Below are 20566 nucleotides of genomic sequence, written 5' to 3'. Positions count from 1 at the left end.
AAAAAATATAATCATAACTATAATATAAAATTATTATTGAAGCTACATAAAGAAAGGTTGTATTTAATCTTTAATATGATATTTTATAGTCTTATTTTAATCCTGGTGAATAAATAGTACATTTCCAAATCATGTATTATCTGGCTACAATATAACAATAAATTTATCCACGAAAAGTTTATTTCTTGACTTATAATCTGCAGTAAACGAAAATTGTATATAATAAATGAAATTATTTCAAATAGTCATAATCCATTTTAAGTTATTTATAAACAGTGAGCAAGTTTTTATCATGGAAATTGGTTTATTGTGTTTTATTAATTTTTAAATTTGTACTCTTTTTTTTTTCTTTTTTTTTTTTACAATATGCGATGTTATCTATTTTTATTATTAGTACAGTGTTATTCATAGAAAATGTTTTTAATTTTTAATGAAATATATAAGAATATTACACAAACATCTTAATGGCGCAAAATTATATATACAAATATATATTTTATAAAATAATTTTATAAATACAATCTGTTTATAAAATTAATATGTATCATAAATAATCTATTTATAAAATTATGAGTCTATTTATAAAACTCGACGTATAAAATTACTTGAATACAAGTGTTAATCTGTACATTTAATGATATATAAACTAATTTTAAAACATACAATTGTAAAAACATACCTTGTATGTTTATACATTAATTACTTACTGTTACAATTAATTATTGTAATAATTGCTGTAACTATTTACCCACAAAAAGTATAGATTTTCAAAATCTAATTGTTTCATTTGTTACACATTTAATATGGCTAACCAGGGAGAGAGAGATATAGTTACATTAATAAGATATCCCAAAGCGGGAAGATATAAAATATTTCCAATATTATAGTTAAAGAACTTAAACACTGTACACAATAAAGCATTTGTTGAAATTCTTTGATTCTGTAAATTGCAAAAAAAATAATATTATCCTGTGGTATCCTACTAATAAAAATTTTGTAATACTTTTTGAAAGGCAATAAAATTGTATAGTCATTATCTATTTTACTTACATTAAAGAAAATTTGTTTCATTCTAATTTGGTTATGACCTCATGCATTTATTAAGCTTACAACTATCTAGCATTACTTGATGGTGCTGTTGCTTGTGTTGGTGATGCAGTATCCTTGCAAACTTTAGCAGTCATTTCAGCCAATGGTTCTAATTCTTTTGTATTTATTAATTCAAATTCTGTTACAAAATAGTAAAAGTGTTTGTAACATGTATTTACATGTGCTTCCTAAAATAGAAATATTTTAAATTACATTTTAATATGATAACATTTATTGAGCATGTACATGAAACTTACTGCTCCTATTGCTACAATACGATCAAAATGATGTATATAGACGTGGACAAAAACTCTGAACAAACGTGTCAAAATTTTTCTACAGAGTGGTACAAATGTTTTTGGAAATGGTACATCTAAAAAGAAATTGTTACATATATAAGTTATCAAATTACCGAATATTAAAATTTTTTAAAACTTTATACCTGTTGATACAGGAAAAATGGTTTCATTATTAATTTGTGCTTCAATCCAATCCATAAGAAGGCTAACATATTGTGGTGCTGGCAGTGCAGTAGGTTTTTTATATTTTTCACCATCTGCCCATAAGTATTCAAAACGAGCTCCGCCACTCATTGTTGGACAAGACGCAGAATCACAATATTCAGATACGGTACCATATATCAGATTTATTCTATTAAAAAAGTCTACCACTGAAATTATATTATTATTTATAAAGATTATGACCTTTTAAGCCTTTTTGTTATATAATAGATAGTAAGATTAATAAAAAATTTCAAATACCATGAACTGCAATCCAATCGTTCAGATCTTCTCCTGGTGGTAATTTCACAACAGATCTCAAATTAATTCCTGAATTCAATGAAGCTTGTGCTTGTTTATGCAAAGAATATCGTAATGTGCCATGAGCAAATTTTTTTTTTGGCCTAAATGTCTGAAATGTCAAATAATTAAAAATCCATTATTAAATAAATTTATTTTTAAATACCTATACAATGAATAAAGCGAAAGATATGGATTAAAATTTAATTCACAAGACTCTATGTAAGAAACTTTATAAAGTTTTAATAACTTTACGTAGTTTAAATAAAATGCATTTAAGTATAAAAATTGATCGGTAATATCAGGTTAGAATTTTTATTATATTTTAAAAGAATGTAACATAAACAGAAATTTACATTCACCTTCCCTTTTTGAAAAAATTCCATAAAACCACTTAACGCAGTCATTATGGTTAAATATACAGAAAACCTGCACCTCTTTCGCGAGTAGCGAGGTAACCGGTAGTACAAAGTATTCACTCTGTCTTCTTACATGGCTAGTATCGTATATATGTATGTAAAAATCTTCATTACATTTTATTATTTTTAATTTATTTACAAACATTAGAATGAAGATAAAATGCTGAAATATTTATCATATATGTAATATTATTTCTTTACAAATAAATTTTTAAACTATGCTCGAATCAAATATACAATAAAATGAACAAATGTAAGTGATTTATGATATATAATGATACCTTTAATGTCTTATTCATTGACCAAGTAGTTTATGTAAAATTCACATTATTATAGTAATTTTAAGATATCTTGACTATGTATGATTAAGATTTTATGAAAATTATATTATAAGTAAAAATTATATCTAAAGATAGAAGGATTTATATATATCTAAAGTTAAATAATAATGTACAAAATCAAGTGGATTTAAAAAAATTAAATAATTGCAAATTAAAAATGTAAAACATCGATATTTGAAAGAGAAAAGAAATCATAATAAATATCTCTTATATTCATATATATAAATTTATCTGACTTTTTTTTTAATATACATATACAATTTTCTATAACTCATATAAAGCATAAAATACTAAATAAATGTAATAAAAATGTGAGTGAAAGATATATATTAATATAACAATGATAAATATGTAAATATGATTATTGACTTAAATTTTAAAAAATTGCTGTAACTTATATACAGAAATGCTTTTATTACATAAACTAGCAGTTTGATATACTAAAGTAAAGAAGTCAATAATTTTGCCCTGGACATCATTACCATTCGTGTTTTTCCTGAAATAAAATAATTGTTACATGACAATAGATATATATTATATATATATCTTATATAATATATATAATATATAGTACTTATTATTGAATTTTTCATATAATATATAGTACTTTTTAAAATATTGTATACTTTATTATATAATTGCATCTTTATGTAATCGGAACGTACAGGTAACCACTAGTTCTCTGTTGTATACTTAGTAATTAATTATTTTATTTATAAATGTACATCTTGTTTTAACCTTGATTAAGAAGCTGTTATACAACAAAAGAAGTGACCTATTGTTTACGGATTATAATTCCGTAATAATCAATAGTTGAAGAAACGGAATGATCCCTTTATGCTATTACAGTATTTTGTAATTAGGTTTTATTGAAATAAAAGCTGTATATTTCTATCGTATTTCATTACTAATCATCAATATTAGTAACATCATCATAACATACAATTTCAAAAAGCATTTTTTTTACATTGAAAGTTTACATACAAGATGTAGCTTTTGTGTCCAGCACGTGTTGCCTAGAAAATTCATAAAACAAATAATATATTGATGCCATTAAATGCATCACAGTCTTCAGAATTCAAAATCTGTTTTAGTTTCATAAATATAAAAATTATAGTAATATTTTGTTTATCCTTAATCAAATGTTTTAAATCTAAAGACATGCATGCAACAGTAACATTTAACATAAAGTGCGTTACTACATTTACAACAACTTACAACGTTACAAACACTTTTTACTTTAAAAGTTCGTTTACAAAAAAAAAAAAAAATGTATAGTAATATCGTACTATGGAGGTAGAAACATAATCTAAAGATGAAAATATAATTGCTTTCTAAATTAGTACCCAATAAAAAGGTTGTATTCATAATTACATACATTAATCATATTTGTTTGTGCGGTTATTACAGCTGTTTGGAGCCTTCCGCTTTTTTTTCAGGTGGTGGAACACCGGGACTTAACGGAGGATTTCTGACTGGGTCAGAATTGGAATTACTCTTAAAAACTGCAGCTGACTTCTCTCTTTCTTTTTCGGATGAATGTGCAGCAAAACTTTTATTCGAATCTTCAACAGTTTCTTCTAATTCTTCTTTGCCGAAACTCTTCTCAGTCGTCACTGGTGTAGCAGGAACTGGTGATTTAGGTGGAACATATTTTGTTTGAGTACAATTTCCATCTTTAAGTTCACTTGCATCTTTTTGTACTGTTTTGTCGGCCTGCCCCTTCTCTTCCAAGATTTCTTCTTTATCAATCAATTCAAGCAATTCATCTACTTGCCTTTTAGTTAACTTAATATCTTCCTTACCAATTAATTCCACCACCTTAAAATTACGATATGCAATTAGTATAAATTTTCGTTATTCAATTATTTATTTTATATTATATATTATACCTTTAAGACGTCTTCAATTTTTATAGATCCGTCCCTATCGTCGTCAATTTTTGCTAGAATTTCGGTTATGCGTTGTAATCGATGCTGATCAGGTACATTTTGAATCTTTTTAATTACTGAAATTAATTCATCTATCTTAACTAATTCTTCGGCAGTTTTTGAAACAGTAGTTTCCTCTTCGCCAACAGTATCCTTTTGTAATTCTTTCATTTGTTTTTCAGATTCAAGTTGTGTTAAGACTGCATCCATCTTATTAATCATCTTATTCACTTTCTTAAACAAACGTGTAGCACCTTTGGATACCTTAATATTTTCTATATCTTCTTGGCCTTTAGCAGCTGCTTTTATTTCATAAAGTTCTTTGATATCTTCTTGGTACTCTGCCATTTCTTCCTTCAGCTCTTTCAATTCTTCTTTTTCAACAGACATTTTCTTATCCTTTATAAAATTGGATACACAGTTATCTTTCAAAAATAGGAATAAAAACTACTAATCTAATACTACCATAAAAAATAATTTTCACATACCTTCCCCAGAGAATCTAAAGCCTGTTCTATTACTTTTACATCCGAATTTGTAATCTCGTCGGTTTTAGGGTTTTGGAAAGCAACAGTGATGGTTTCCGGTTCTTTCTCTTGCCGCTCCTCTTCGATTTTACGTTCCTCCATTTTAATAATTTCAATATTCGTTTTATGGTCCATCTTACCCTCTTTCTCTCCTATTGCACCTTGGGTACGTGCAACAACAGTATCAGGAAGAGCAGATATGGTAGCCTTTAATTTGTCTGACATAGGTATCGTTTCGGGGACCATAAGCGCGCGTGAAAGAAGCAGTAACGAAGGTGGAACTTTTTTATTTAGACTTAAGTCTAACCATTGAGACAATTGTTCCTTTAACTTGCTATCTGGTAATCCGTACGCTCGCATTCCGCGGGCCCTACACGCTTGTTGTAATTCAGTTCTAGTAAGTGAGTCTATACCTTCTTTTTCAATTAGCTGTAAAGATAAGTATTAATTATTATCATATTAACATTAATTACTATTTCCGAAAAAGCTTATTATATGCATATACATAATAATTACTTTATCATCCGCAGTGAGACTTCTAAGTCTCATTCTAAGTAAAAATCGTAAAAAGTTTGATGTTCCAAGAGTTTGTACATCTAGTACTCTACATAATGCAACTAATTGTGGTCGAGTAAGAGAATCTAATGTAATCTCGTCTTCGAAAAGTTTACTGAATTGCATAATTTCTTCGTTAGAGGCTACAGCACCAGACGACCGTACTTTATAAAAAAATTCAGCAAATTCTTTGGCTCTTTTCGATTTATAACCAGGTGACTGTACTGCCATATCATCCAATGTCTTTTGCAGAAATTTTGCCACTTCAATTTTCATCTAAAATTCAGAAAATTATATACATATGCAACTTATTAAGAGGAGAATTGTTACTAAATATTATAGAGATGATACCTTCAATGCTTGTTTTAATTTATCCTCTTTCTCTGTTGCTGTTTGGAAAGTAGATGGTAATAAACCAGGGAAAAATTTAATAACAATTGGAAGTAAAAATTCCATGAAGGGTACAATAATAAAAACAGAGAAAGGAATAAGTCTGAAGACATCCCCTGTTGTTTTTATAAGCTAAAAATGATTAAGTTAAATAAATCATTAAAATAATTGAATGAATATAACATATAACTATCATTTATAATTATACACAATCCGTAACTTACAAGTCTATGTTCTCTTCTACTGAGTTCTTTACCCTTCAAAATTCTCCATATCAGTTTTGCTGAAATTTTCATATCAAGACCTAACAACCTAAATCCATGATAATAATGTATAACTTCTCCTTTGACCTTTTGCCATACAGTTAGCTTTTCTGCTTTTTCCACTGATTTTGAACCACTCTGAACAATAGATCCTTGTGCTTTATTTTTTATTTCTTTTTGTTCTTTGATATTTTTTACAGTGTCTTCCACTTTGGAAGATGATTCTTGACCATACCAAGTTGGTGTAATATGTAATGAACGAGACTGTACATATGACAATTTATTACTATTGCAGTTCTTTGTTATCGTTGAATGCAATAATAAAATATTATTCCTGGTATCTCTTCTACCCATATAAATAAATGCTAAGTTACCATTTATTTGATTGGTATTATACCACGGTTTAAAGCAGTAATATTCTGTAATAAATACACTTTATAAAGCATTTAGATGTAAGAAGAAGCAAGGCACGAGTATAATTCAAGATATTTTAATATTCATCAGTTTCAATAATATATATGTTGTAATAATATCGATGTAGTATCTATTTCACAACATAACCTACAATCGGAATAATTAGATAGATCATTAACAAAATGTCAATGTAAAGTGGAAAATTTATGTTAATTTGTCACCGATATTAATAGCTTTAACTACAAATTCGCCTGTTACATAAACATAGTGTGTACAATCTAGAATATATGTATTAAAAAATGTTAAATTATTATTCAATTTATTATCGAATAAAAATAATTGTACATACGGCGAATTGCTATTCTGTGGCCAGATACCATCCTTTTTGTATGAATTAAAGAATTCATCTTGTACTACAATATTTTGTTTGTAATTTTTGTAATCTTTCGATGCCGTTTTTAACTGCAATGTGGTAAAATACCTCACCGTCATACATTTTCCGACTTGAACATGGTGATGAGAGAACAAAGATCAGCTAGTTGTTGAACTAGTATATCACTATTTTTAGTGTAATAATTAATATCTCCGTTAATACGGATTTAGGATTACTTTTTTCAATATATTCTTTTTTTAGAAGTATATTTGTAATGAAATATACATCATAATTTCTCCAGAAAAATAGTTTTTGTTTATTTATAACGTATTCTTACCGTTTAGGAATATACAGGTAGCATTTCTAATGCAAGTTAGTTACATAAATGAAAACGCATGAACTTCTCTTTATAAAATATTTATTATTAAATGATTTAATAAATACATAAACTATAATTAATTTAATATTATTTTACTTTTAAATGTATAATATATTTTATATTTTATGTACATATATCTTCCTTAAATTTTATCCTTATCTTATTATCAATTTAATATCAAAGAGTGAAATATTAATTCTCATCGAAGGTATTTAAATGGGTTTGATGAATTGAGATTACACGTATCATCTCTAGTGCTATGTGTCATGTACCATTGATAATATGACAATAATATGTATAAAATATATATTTATTTACAATGAACCATAACAAGTAAAACCTCAAAAATGAAGTACGAAATGAAGTCAGATAATTAGACTATGAATGTTTATGAAAATTTATATTTTTCTGAACATGACTAACAAAACAGAACTTAACTAAAGAAATCACATGTTTATCATCGATAGGAGATTCATTTCTGAACAGACCATGGAATCTTGTGCAAGAACTGTGCAATTGCTAGCACCAGGTAGGGGGAGGGGCAGTGAAGCTTTTAGTAGCCGCCATGTTTTTCTCTGAGTGGGGTGTGTAGAAGAGGCCGGGGTGAAAATCATCTCTCGAGGCATGCAGGTACGTCAAAATTTCCAAATTTTTGTTGATCATGATCGAACTAGCTACCATGCTTGTCACGAGTTGACAGTGCGTTGTGTATGAAGGTAGGTTTGTTGTTATTTTGTAACGTCATACAGTTGCTCATTCTCTTGACGAGAGAACTATGACTCAGACAAAATGCATAGCGCAATCTGCAAGGTTATTCGCATTGCTCGAACGAATACCTTTGCCAACAATTGGTAGACAGTCAAGCTGCAGCATTATGCACACGAATTTACGGTTTGTTTTTGTGCATCAGTACGAGAGACACCTATCAAGTGGACGAGGCTGGTTGATAATACGTGGAAAACTCGAAAATTTTATCCTATCATGCTCGAATTCCTGTACCCGCGTAACCCAATGATAAACGTTTTTGACAACATTGATAAAAGTGTCGATTCGTCCTGGTAGATTCTGTAGCTTGTTTTTATTTGCGTACACACTATGATAGCTCATCTCCTGACCACGATGTGGAACATGTATTTTAGCTCCACGATCCGTGCAACGTGATTTAATAGTCTCTAATACATGAACGTACGATTCTAACTGCGTCTTAGATTACTAACTGTATTTTACATAAAAATTTTCCAATACTCTAAAATTTAAATGAACGTGTTACGAAACGTGACATTTAAAAATTTAGAGTAGGAATATACGTTTGACTTTGTATTATAGTAAAATAAACAAAATTTCATATTAAATGTTTTGTGTCTATTCTGGAGTAAATATTGTTCCTACTTATGGTTAAGAAATCAGTTTGCTTTAGACATTTAATATATTTTGTATTATATTATATCTATGAAATAAAGAGAATAAATCTTTCAGCCATACTTTGATATTTTATATGGAAACTAACCTTAGTCACCAATTTCTGTTCTATTGTGTTTAAATATCTATGACTCATTTTACTTTTTATTTTTTTGTAGTATGTGATATGTATCATTTGGTAACGCTCGTTATTACAAGAGACTAAGTTAGTCAAATTAGTCTAAGTTAGTGAAAGTGAGATTTATTATTGACAGAACTTTGTTTCAATGAACATTGTTTTATTTTTGTATTACTTTATATGTTTATAGGATGATATATGAGCTATTAATGTATTGGCACTAATACTTATTTAGATTATATGAAAGTGAAAGTTTTATACAATTACCGGTTAGTGTTGCTTATGTAAGAAATGTGATAACAATATTTTATAGTTCAGTTATGAAGTCTTGTATAAATTTAAGTTTGCTATATATGTATAACATGGAGTTTTTAATACATGTAATGTAAAATGAAGAATTATATTTTCTATCGTATAAATAAATGAGAATAATGAAAAAGAAATAACATGTATTTCTTTATTTGCATGAAATATTATTTGCATTCAGAATGTCTAAAGTGATAATTTGGGAATTATAAAATTTCAGTGTCAAAATGGGGAGGAGACTATATTTGTTATCCTTCGCTAAGACCTGCCAGCCTCATTTCCACAAGATATCCACCACCTGTGCACAAGAACTAAATAATTTTTAATATCCACGTAACTGAAATCTCAGGAAGTACCACCATTGATTGTGGGCAACGAAACTAAAAGAGAAAAAAAACAAGTAACAAGAAACAAAAGAACATTTATTAATCTAGTAAATGTCAAGGTGGTGGATTCAGTAAAATTGAAACATTAAAGGACAATAATATAATACTGTAACTCTATTATAAATAGGTAATTTGATTTGTTACTAGCTTTTTCATTAATCTTCATTACACCAACATTTAGTATACAACTGTTAAAATTGATTTGCTTTTCAAGGAGAGAAGATGATCACCCTGGAGGTAGTGAAGTCTGTGAAAGTTCCTGGGTCTAGGAGGAGCTTTATTAAAAGGAAATGAGGAATCCAGCACTGCACCTGGTTGGGATAGCGACGTCCCCTGGAGGAGGTGAAGTGTTTGGTACTAGGGCCGAGGAGGAGTTGCGCCAGTGGCTTGAGGCACGCTTGGACGCACTGGGAATCGACCCCGTTGCGTACTCGCGATTTGTACTCAGCCTACTGCGCTGCCCCGACTCGGCCCTAAGCCCTCCAGAAGAAGCAGTTGGTACAGGTAGAAACGGAGGACGTCGCATTCGGGCCCGACCTAAAGCAAAACTGCCCACGCGAGGAGACACAGAACAAAGACGTGCTGTTGTGCAATGTTTAACAAGTGCTGCTGATAATGTGCGTAATTGTAATTGTTATTATCATTTCATACTTTAAACATCTTTTTACATGTATCAACAATATATTTTATTCTATAGAAGTGTGGGGTGGAAACGCTGGTCGACGAATTATGTATGAAACTTCGAGACCTAGAAGGAAGTGGTTCAGATGAAAAGGAAGAAGATTTCAAGAAGTCCGATGGTGAAAACAAAACAAATCTAGAGTCGCTTACACCTCGCGACAGAGCTCTCAGATATTACGCGGCATTTCCTGCTTTGCAACCTACGACCTTGAAGAAATTTTCTCAGAGGAAAGATAGGAATTTTGGAAATAATAACAACAATAATAACAAAATCAACGGAGTCAACTACAACAACAATAAGAACGCTAGTAAATCTCGCAATAAGAAAACTAAAATGTCCATCGTAAGTATCCAAGATTAAGTCAAGTATCGTAATATATTATCAAGAAGAATCATTGACTAGTTGATCTACTTGTTATAGAGTATCGATTCACGCAGAGCAGAAGAAAAGCAAAGTTTTGGATTTGCTAAATCAATGGAACGTGAGAGGGAAAAAGAGCTAGAATTGGAATTAGATAAACTTCGATTGGCACAGTTACAAGCAAAATTTGACGAGAGCTTGGAAGCACTTTGGGATTCAGGACCAGGCAATGCACAGGACACGGCTTCGATTTGGGCAGCACCTACGCTTTCTATTCCTTCAGGACCCCTTTGGCCGACAGACACTACCGAGACAATCTTTACTGTATCCACCTCAGACAATGGCTATGCTACTGACACGCCGTATCAGGAATCTATCGTTGACGACTCGCCGCTCATTCCATGGGATATCGATTTAATCAGCATTGAAGATTATGCGGATGAATGTAGTAACAAGAATAAATTAAGTGAGTATCTTAGGTATATATAATTTACCAGTATCACGACATAGTAATACTGACTTAAGTATATCTAACGGATAGGAGATCGTTGTGACATGTAAGTAAATAACAGAGTACATCAAGTTAGACGTAGAATATCTGTGTCGTACTGCAATGTATGTTTTATTCTCATTTTTTGTTTCATATACATGCAAAAGTTAGTTGCTAACTTTGTCATCTAAATCAATGGTAAATAAACATTTGATATATACCATTCCAGAGAGCAATGTTATCTGGTCTGACTCAGCTATGGATGGATCATGGTGCTGGAAAGGGCTAGGTAGTAACTTAACTACCTTGGGCCACAGTCCTCAGACAGGTAGCTGCTTCTTTCCAGTCGCACCGCGTAAAACTCCCATTGGAACACGCAAAGAAACTCGTTCAAACCTGAAGGTAAACAGCCTTCCAGAACCGGACGAGGATTTGCTCACTTCCGCGCGGACACACTTTCGTCCAATAAAGGATGATGGTCAGTGGGCCGATGGGACAACATTTCCTGTGAATAATACTTTAGAGCGGGTCGCGTATCGCAGATCTGAGTCAGGAAACTTGTTATATCTTCCTGGTGGAGAGAGTCCTTACATGGAGTATCGAGAGAATGACTCACCGCTTCCTCCAGTATCTTCGAATTTAACGTTGAAATTCAGGGTGCGTCAATGTGACAAGTGCGTTCAAACCGAGCCCATTCGATCTCCGGTCAAACGCAGAATTCTCTCCGAACAGGATCATTTTCATTATACTCCGATCGGAATGGAAGATACTATTATTCGCGAAGAAGAGAAAATCGAGAAAGATTGCTATACATTGGGTCAGTTGGATTGGGTACGATCTAATGTACCTCTGCACAATGATAGGAAAAGGTAATAAAGTGTACATAAAAAGGAAATCATACTACGTACCGAAGGCTTTGGTTTTTTTCTCTTTTTTTTTCGTTTTGATTTATTACGCTCCATTGTACTATTCGTCAACCGTCATCGTGTTGGAAAATACGAACGAAAAAAAAACGTTATGTACCCCCGTTATTCCGTACTAGTATAACAAAATATACACAAACTAATAAGGCCTCTCTCACTTGTTCGAATGTGTACAATGTTGTACAGATATACAATAAAACCAAAGATTATTGGCTGAACAGTCAAATTGAAAACTGTTATACGTTACGTATTATGTTAATCGAGCTACGAACGTTGAAATATTTTTTTTTTGTTATATTTGTTGTTATGTAACCTGAAATTGGAAGAGGTGTATGTACGTGTATATGTATATGTACTTATATACGCGTAATCAATCACGTGATATGTAGTACATGTTACGAAATAGAGGAACGTTTAATTGAGCAAACACTTCTTGAGAGATTGGTCTCGATGCAATTACTACATCGATCGGGTTTTTATTTGAAGCGCGCGATTTGGCGTAACGTAGAGTGTATATGGTCCAAGTACTTAGTCGAATTTACTGCAGTTACAATTAACGTTACATATTTAATATGTTTTTTCCGATAGAAGGCACAGTAGCAGTTTCGGATGCCAGCCTCTGACGACTTTGCGTCCGTTGACCTTATGAACTGGATAGATATGAGCTGCTACAAATGCTTTGTGACTGGAGAGTTTGAGGTGTAGCTATACTTTTTTTCTCAAGACGAAGACGCAAATTGTTAACAAAGAAAAGAGAAAAAGTAAAAATATGACATTGGGGGGCCTCTTGGCATGTGGAATTTGTTATGCATGTATCCAAGATGGTGCCGTTAAATGAAAAAAAAAAAAAAATGTATCCCCCGTTGTCGTTGAACAAAGAGTTAAAAGAAATAAATAAATAATGGTCGCAACGCGAGCAAAGCGAGACGAGAGGAATATTAAACGTTCATTTAGATAATTATTATTAATCCTTTGATAAACAAAAAGCAGAAAGAGAAACGGAACGAAATAGAGAAAGAAAAAAAAAGGTGTATATGTTTACGCGGCGTTCAACGATGAGAGCGCATGCGATGAAAAAGGAGAGAAGTATGGAGAAGTAGTCAATGAGATTTCGTTTGTAGCTTGTTGATAATTTTATGTGAATTTTTTCGAGGAGAAAGAAACGAAAACGAAAAAAAAAAAAAGATATATATATATAATTAGTGCGCTGATTTTTCTAGGAATTGTAGCGTGCAGTTTTCCTTTTTTTGTTTCTCATCTGATGTGCAGGCGTTCACTGTGTGTTTGCATTTGATGCATTGCAGGAAAGAGAGAAAAAAATGAAAATAAAATGTAACTAAGAAAGAAAAAATGCCAAAAAAAAGAATGGAATTAATTTAAAGAAAAGAATAAAGAAAGAGAAGAGCAAGCCAAAAGAGTAATATTCGAGGACGGAGTACTTATAAGTATAAATAAAAAGGATAAAAAAAAAAAGTGCCGCACGATATTAAACCGAGAACCATCGAAGTACTATTCTATTTTCTTGTTGTTTTTTTTCGTAACTATTAATGGATTATCTTAATTATATCCCCCTAATTATAATTTAACATCCTAGATGATTAATACCCTGTCCCTCAATTCCATCATCCACCAGATCCCACGTTTTAAAGAAACCCAGAGTATCCAATGCTTTTCCAATGCTCCCTCAGAGAGAATATCGGAAAATATTATTGAAAGCGTACATGTGAGGAAAAACAAAAAATATATATGTATATATATAAAAAAAAAAACAGAACCGTATAACTTGAAAACAAAATACTACGCCTACCTCGGCGAAAAAGCGGATAAGCGGACGAAAACGTGAGAGTAACGTTATTAGGAGAAAAAAAAAAAAAAAGAAAAACGAATGCCTTTTAGAGCGAAAGGAAAGGGGTGAGTAAAACGTTATTTAAAAAAAAAAAAAAAAAAAAAAAGAAACAAAAAAAAGAAGAAGAAGAAAAAAATGGTGATATGTTAAGGCGTCGTGAGGAAGGTTAGTTAAAATAACAACCAATGTACGTGAATTGTGATGCGAAGAAAGTGAACGGAATATAAGGGAAAAGAAACGAAAGAATATCCGAATATGTATTCTCTGCGCGAAGTAATGTACGCAAAGGGAGTAACCAAATAAAGGCATTGCAAACGCTGAAGCTCTATGTCATTTATAATTCTGGTCCAGATTTTTTTCTGTAATAAAAAAATTGTTAATTGTTTAAGTATTTTTGTCCATCGTCTATTTATGTTTTTATTGAACATCAACCAACGGTAAATATTAACATTGAGGTGATATATCTGTAATACACGATGATCGATTCATGAATATCTTTTTTTTTTTTTTTTCTTTATCACAGACACATTTAAAATCTTGGTCTGAGTTGGCTATTCTGAAAACCGTGCGTAGGCGCCGGCTGTAAGTCGAATCTGAGTGGTTTTACTTGTGTGACTTTCCCTTTGGTTGTGCTGTTTAGATTAATCTTGGTGATCTTCGTACGGTGTCGATAGTACCAGTATTCAAAGGCCAAAGTGAAACAAGCAAAAATAATACCTAGAAATATAACAACGAATACTCCTCCTATATTTTGGATGCTTATACCGTCACTTTGACTGTTTTCTGCGTCGCAATCTTTTCTCTCAGGGTTCTTCTTCCACCATGTGTCCTTTAATTTCTCCAATTTCCTCTTGTTTAGTAATATCAAAATTCTACATCAACAGGAAATTAAATTACTCGGTAATTAATTTGTTATTTAAGGTAGACAAAAGACACATACGCATTGTTAAACTGATCCTTCAATGGCGATCCCTGTTGAACGGCGATCGCGTAAGGCTTCCTGGAAAAATCTTCGCCTACTTGGACCAGGTCACAGTTCGTCATAGTAAGATACTTAATGGTCGTTGAATCTTCTATATAAGCAAACTCGTTATTCGAATCAAGACGCCGAACTCGTCGTAGCGCTTCTTCGGTGGAAGCTGGAAATCCAGCCTCTTCCATGGCTTGCAACATTTTCGTGTATTTGTCACTGACAGGGTAATCCCACACTGCCAAGTTTGCCCTCTCTACATCTGACAAACTATCATTAAGACTCATTTCCTTCCAGATGCTAAAACGTACATGTCCCTTGATCTTCAAAGTATTCAACTTACAACCTTGAAAGTAATCCTGATCTCTTCGATTACTTACTCGTAGAATTTCCATTCGATGGCAGCCATTCTCTTGAAGTAAATATAAGCCGAAGAATTTATCACCGGCGCATATTGGATCTTATACTGTTTACTGAGATCCTCCAACGTTTCGATTGGAATTTCTAGCCTGGACACTGTCAGAAACGCGGCTAAATTCGCCGTGTACGATGCGATGATTATAAATCCGAATAACCACCAAGTAGCAGCGACCAGCCGTCCGGAAAGATTTTTCGGAGCCTCTCCGCCACCCTGCGGTGTCAAGGAAGTCATACAAAACCAGAAACACTCTCTTAAATTGAATTCTCTTTTTTCGTCGTCGTTCTTGTACTTTTCTCGATTGTTCTGATAGCTGTACGGAGACCAACGGTCGAAGATCCACAACAAAACGCTGGTAAAGAGGTAAGCGGCTAGGATACAGAACCAGACCTCGTTCTCCAATACCGTGAGGAATTTGAATAACGAGCTGGTTGTTTTCGTTTTCAACATCATGATGGACAGACCGACCAGATCGTAATAAGGCACCGTGAAATCGACCACCCTCTCCCTTTCCGCCGTGACCCAGACCGATCCTAGAGCGATATCGGCTCGTTTGTCGATCAGCTCTCTCATCATTCCGTTCCAACTCCCATTCGGATTTAAACTTCCATATCGTCTGTCCTCCGTTTCACGTATTTCGTATTGAAAGCCTACCGTGTCTTTAATCTCGTCCAGCAAGTCGATGCAGAAACCGTAATACGTGCCGTTTTCTTCGTTGTACATTACAAACGGCGGATGAATTATGGTGACTACACGGTAGCTCTTCACCGCTGTGGTATTCATCACGTCGTTGTTCGTTATCTTTAGAGAAAATGCAATTAAATTCGAATTGGGTCGATTAGAGAGATAAACGTAAAAATTGAATTATTAAGAGACCGGATTCTTTTGCAGAACTGCGATGGTTCTGTAAAGATACCGTGTTTTCTCTGATAATAAGACTTCGATGAATAAAACTGCAATTGTATTTTTATTAGGATAAGTAACGATGATATCTCGAAACGAATGGATAAGTACCTACTCGATGCATGACTCGCGAGTGTCAAGTTGCAATTACGTAGTTGAAGGGTTTCGCGTTACACATTGGATAAACAAATATAGTTGCATGAACTATTTCCATTAGCGTGCGCCGTTATCAGTAATAACGATAAATAAATATAACGATTATATGTCAGGGGCATAACTATCGCGATGGCTAGCCGAATGGAGGTCACGACTAAGAAATTAAATTTCCATTTTATAATTCGTCAACTTGAAGTAGAAAAATTTAACTATAAGGATATTTTAGTACTCTTAATTTGAAGAAATTTAACGAAGCATTCATTTCTGTTTAATTCGATCCATTTCATTTGATCGTAATGTAATCGGTAGTGATTAATTCTGCACGATATTACATTAGAGCCGTGACATTCGATTATCGAACAGATTCCTATCGTCGCGTGACTCAAACACACCATAATTTTTTCTTACTGATCAATAGACTGACCTAATCTTCCTTAGAAATATCACGTGCACGCTTTATCAGTTCGTCTGATTAATTTCACGCGTGATGAACTTTCTACGCTATCTTCTGGATGTTGAACGGACGTACATTTTGATACTTGAAACTCGTAGAGAAATTGAAGTTAAATATGAATGCTTAAAATAACAAGGAAGAAAAGTAAACGCGAAGAAAGGAAGATATTGAGAGAAGAAATCGATATTCTGTTTACACAAGCTTACCTGCAATGGTGCGGAAATGCTCGCGTTCCAAGATCCACTATCGATAGTGTTTGAAACAATCCCATCTTTTATGTCCACTAAAAGAATGGACATCTCGAACTTGGCCTGGTGTTCTCCATTCTTCGATCCCCATTTAATTCCAGCATAAGTCGGTGTCATGTTTCTATAAGTTTCCTTTAACCTATTAAAAAAGTTCAACTTCCTTTCTGGGGTATTAGTTTTATCATATTCGTCACATGTGATATGCTTAGGTTCTACTGGCCATTCCCCGTCATCCAAGGCCGATTTCATTGCCCGGACGCCTAATTGTATTAAATCATAATAAAATGCGGAAGAAATAACCGGTTTTGACAAAGACGAATCTATTGGGCTTTTCTTGTTAAATTCTGGCCTCATGAAGAGGATGTTCATATTTCTACACTCGCATCTCGGCCAAACGTTAAGTTTCGGTGTCAATAAAAACCAACCGTACTTTTTGCCAGTAAAGTTTAAAGCTTCTGCCGCTTCCAGAGCTATATTGATGGTATGTTCATCACCAAGAACGAAATAGTTCACTATATCCAAATCTCGTAAGCGAGGTAACTGTGTTTTCATTTCTGTTACTTGCTGAGAAGCTTCGTTGATCACGTGTCTTGTTGGCACGTTCAACAACAGACTTTTATATTTATGATCCATGACGAAATTATGATCGTACAGAATCGCAGCGTTTGTTATGTTCAACTGAATGCACAATTGTCTGATTACTTCTGGTATTAAATCTGTCGGAGGCATCACTTGAATCAAATAGGATTCCTGGTCTGTGTTTAAGTTCCTCCAGTATAAAAGATCTCCTTCTTGACCGTATTGAGCGGATAACGTGGGGATTCCCAAAGCAGCTGTGAATGAGTTAGATATCTTGGCCCCTAAACCGGCTGTCGTCGTGTCTATCACTAAATCTGGAACTCTGGTTCCTCCTTCTTTTACAGCCGAATCCCATGGTTTGCAGATACGATCGAGAGTATCGTTGACGTCAGATTCATTCACTTGAATGCTCCAAACCTCGCCCAAATAATTCGGGTATTTTTCTTTGATTGTCTCTAACGCCGCTATTATGCTACTGTTTGCTACTTTGTTGGCTTCATCGTTAATAAGATCTAGGAAGAAAGATAGTGTAAAGAAAAGGTTAAAGTTAAAATCGTCGGAATTTAACGGATCTGAACAGTTAACTTACAAAATTTTGAGATTTGAAAGTTGAGAGATTGAAAATTTAATTACTCACAAAGATTAACAGCTCTTGTCTTTGTAGATCCTCGATTGCCCACGACGTTTCTCTGCGCGTAAACCGCAGATTCACCGCAAAATCCGAGAAATCCATACATGGCGATCGTAAATACCACGAACCTCATTTCGAGAATACACAAAAACTAACTCTAATAATAATCAGTTTTCAAGGCTGTCTGTTACAAAATCTGTTACAAAATCGTCTTTTCTCTTTTACATTAGTCCCCAATTTTTTCGAAAGTTATTCGAAATGATTATTGGGTATAAGAAAGAAATACAGCGTTAAAATTGCAGTTAATATCCTTATGATAAGTAACTGGCCGATAATCGGATTGGTTTCGATCGTGTACGCGATGTGTCTCGAGATGAGAATATCGCGTGCGGAAATCGGTCAAGCAACTGAGGGTAGTCTCGAAACCCATAGACAGACTTTCTCTCCATTTCATTTGTGTTTGGCCATTGGTTGCCGCGGGGATGACCCAATCAATTTTTCCTATCAACGCAACTTGTCTTTTCGTTCCCTTTCGTTAGTTTTTCGACAAAATTTTCGATCGTCGTTCATCTTACGTTGCTGCGAAAGGAGTAGTAGACGCGTACGATGGTGAGTTACCGCGAAGAATTTGCGTGTCGCACATCGCGTGCTATCAGCCCCCGTTATCTCGTAATTGACCGGCTGATCGTTAGTTTTATCTCGTCGTGTATACATTCACACGTGTATTGTTGAAACTTTCAGTTTGATGTGATATCGATATTTTTGTCACTAACGATCGTGACCACTTGATAGAACCGGTCTGTATTTGTTGCTCGTTTCTTACTTCTGTCCGTTTGTCTCTTGGCATGGCTGCAGCTTTATGTCTGCAAGATAAGATCGATCTAATTTTGATCTATCTATCTTCCGGTTCTATAATCTCGTAAAAATGTTACGTTCTATCGTGACCACATTCAGTTACATATTTCTTGGTGATATACTGTTTTTGATTATGAAATAAAAGGTACTTTATAAGGTACTAAAGAAAGAATAGTCCAGAAAGTGATATATTTATAGTATTTTAGAAACAAAGTAGAATGGTGTTTCTGACATACCTAGATGTTCCCTGGTAATGTACTCCATCGAATTCTTTCTATTAATATCAAAATTTTCATAGCTTTTAGGTAGGCAGTCAAATGTTAGTAACTCTGAAAGAAAGCAATAACCAAGCATAGGAAAAAATGAAACTTTTAAACTCTAGTAGTAACAACAGCGCCTTATAATTGCCGCGCCTGATCAACAGCTGACTTGTCCTACTTACGTGCGACTGCTGGCGCGCTTCTCCGAAATGATCAACGAGCTAACTAAGTGTCGATAATGTAGAAAGTATGAACACGTATCTGAAACCATCTTTATCTACAGTTGCAATAGTTACATTCTATTTACAGCGTACACTTGAGTATATACAATGGGAACGTAAATGATAATGTTCGTTTCAAGGAGTAGCTTTAAGTGCCCGTTTTCGGGTCGAAGCTGAGGTTTCTCTTTTCATACCGTTGCTAAGATGATTTTGAACGTCAAAATCCTGTTGTTAAAACGTTATTGATCTTTGTAGTTTAAAAACCTGGAACTGTACGTACTCCGATTATAGTTGTGTATGACGAACAACATCATAAAATTTGTATGATAATGATAAACTCGTGGATGAATATGTTCTTGGTAAGCTTTTGCTTTAACGGGGAAAACTTAGCTACATATTTAAACATGATGACAAAAAATTGTTTATTTCACAGCGGATTTCACGCCTTAAAGCTTGCGCGTCGAAAACTACAAGATTACAAAAAGAAGTCAATAATTTTTGGGACTCGTGGTATGTAACATTCCTAAAATTAACGCTACGGGAGCGTGCATGAATTATGAACATAGAAATATTCTCATATCCATAGCATGGAGTTACAAATTTGCGACAACACAAAGCAAAGCATAATCCATATTCATTTATCGTATAAATGCAGCGTTCTCTTTCTATTCCTATGTCGCTTTTTCAACTCGCTCGCACACTCTATCTTTATACCTCTATGCAACAACTAGTGTTAAAATATTACTTTCGGTTAATCTCATCTATCATACATCCATTAAATGTTTTATCTGTCTGAATTAACCAATCAGATGTAATTCCTATTAATGAAATAACCAATCATGTTCTTAGAGAAATGTACC

At 33.2% G+C, this 20566-nt stretch overlaps 4 protein-coding genes across 8 annotated transcripts; 1 reads left to right on the top strand and 3 right to left on the bottom strand.

The window, feature by feature from the left end:
* Positions 1 to 475: 475 nt before the first annotated feature.
* On the bottom strand, positions 476 to 2529 carry Mob3 (MOB kinase activator 3). Of its 3 annotated transcripts, none has more exons than XM_072004690.1 (6): positions 2246 to 2528; positions 1851 to 2001; positions 1532 to 1759; positions 1347 to 1462; positions 1051 to 1277; positions 476 to 940 (listed from the first exon to the last, which is right to left on the bottom strand). In XM_072004690.1, the coding sequence occupies exons 1-5, from the start codon at positions 2294 to 2296 to the stop codon at positions 1113 to 1115; spliced, it is 711 nt and encodes a 236-aa protein (XP_071860791.1). In that variant the 5' UTR covers positions 2297 to 2528; the 3' UTR covers positions 476 to 940; positions 1051 to 1112. The 3 variants fall into 3 exon arrangements, with proteins under 3 accessions (XP_071860791.1, XP_071860793.1, XP_071860792.1); XM_072004692.1 differs by having other exon boundaries at positions 2252 to 2517; XM_072004691.1 differs by having other exon boundaries at positions 476 to 1277; positions 2246 to 2529.
* Positions 2530 to 3256: 727 nt separating this feature from the next.
* Letm1 (Leucine zipper and EF-hand containing transmembrane protein 1) lies at positions 3257 to 7298 on the bottom strand. The gene is made up of 7 exons (XM_072004655.1): positions 7079 to 7298; positions 6277 to 6734; positions 6014 to 6184; positions 5624 to 5938; positions 5069 to 5536; positions 4542 to 4979; positions 3257 to 4470 (listed from the first exon to the last, which is right to left on the bottom strand). The coding sequence occupies exons 1-7, from the start codon at positions 7134 to 7136 to the stop codon at positions 4054 to 4056; spliced, it is 2325 nt and encodes a 774-aa protein (XP_071860756.1). The 5' UTR covers positions 7137 to 7298; the 3' UTR covers positions 3257 to 4053.
* A 675-nt stretch (positions 7299 to 7973) lies between these two features.
* On the top strand, positions 7974 to 14333 carry LOC139988488 (uncharacterized). Of its 3 annotated transcripts, none has more exons than XM_072006026.1 (7): positions 7974 to 8111; positions 9545 to 9837; positions 9925 to 10327; positions 10411 to 10734; positions 10813 to 11218; positions 11472 to 12111; positions 12754 to 14333. In XM_072006026.1, exons 3-7 carry the CDS (start codon positions 10001 to 10003, stop codon positions 12812 to 12814), a joined length of 1758 nt encoding a protein of 585 aa, XP_071862127.1. In that variant the 5' UTR covers positions 7974 to 8111; positions 9545 to 9837; positions 9925 to 10000; the 3' UTR covers positions 12815 to 14333. The 3 variants fall into 3 exon arrangements, with proteins under 3 accessions (XP_071862127.1, XP_071862124.1, XP_071862126.1); XM_072006023.1 differs by having other exon boundaries at positions 10408 to 10734; XM_072006025.1 differs by lacking the exon at positions 9545 to 9837 and having other exon boundaries at positions 7996 to 8111; positions 10408 to 10734.
* On the bottom strand, positions 14124 to 19328 carry Ir25a (ionotropic receptor 25a). Its single transcript, XM_072006020.1, has 5 exons — positions 18377 to 19328; positions 17119 to 18251; positions 15362 to 16200; positions 14952 to 15281; positions 14124 to 14883 (listed from the first exon to the last, which is right to left on the bottom strand). The coding sequence occupies exons 1-5, from the start codon at positions 18501 to 18503 to the stop codon at positions 14541 to 14543; spliced, it is 2772 nt and encodes a 923-aa protein (XP_071862121.1). The 5' UTR covers positions 18504 to 19328; the 3' UTR covers positions 14124 to 14540.
* Between the last annotated feature and the right edge of the window lie 1238 nt (positions 19329 to 20566).

Source organism: Bombus fervidus, chromosome 6, assembly GCF_041682495.2.
Source record: "Bombus fervidus isolate BK054 chromosome 6, iyBomFerv1, whole genome shotgun sequence".
Taxonomy (NCBI): domain Eukaryota; kingdom Metazoa; phylum Arthropoda; class Insecta; order Hymenoptera; family Apidae; genus Bombus; species Bombus fervidus.
This window is presented reverse-complemented; position numbering and strand designations above follow the sequence as displayed.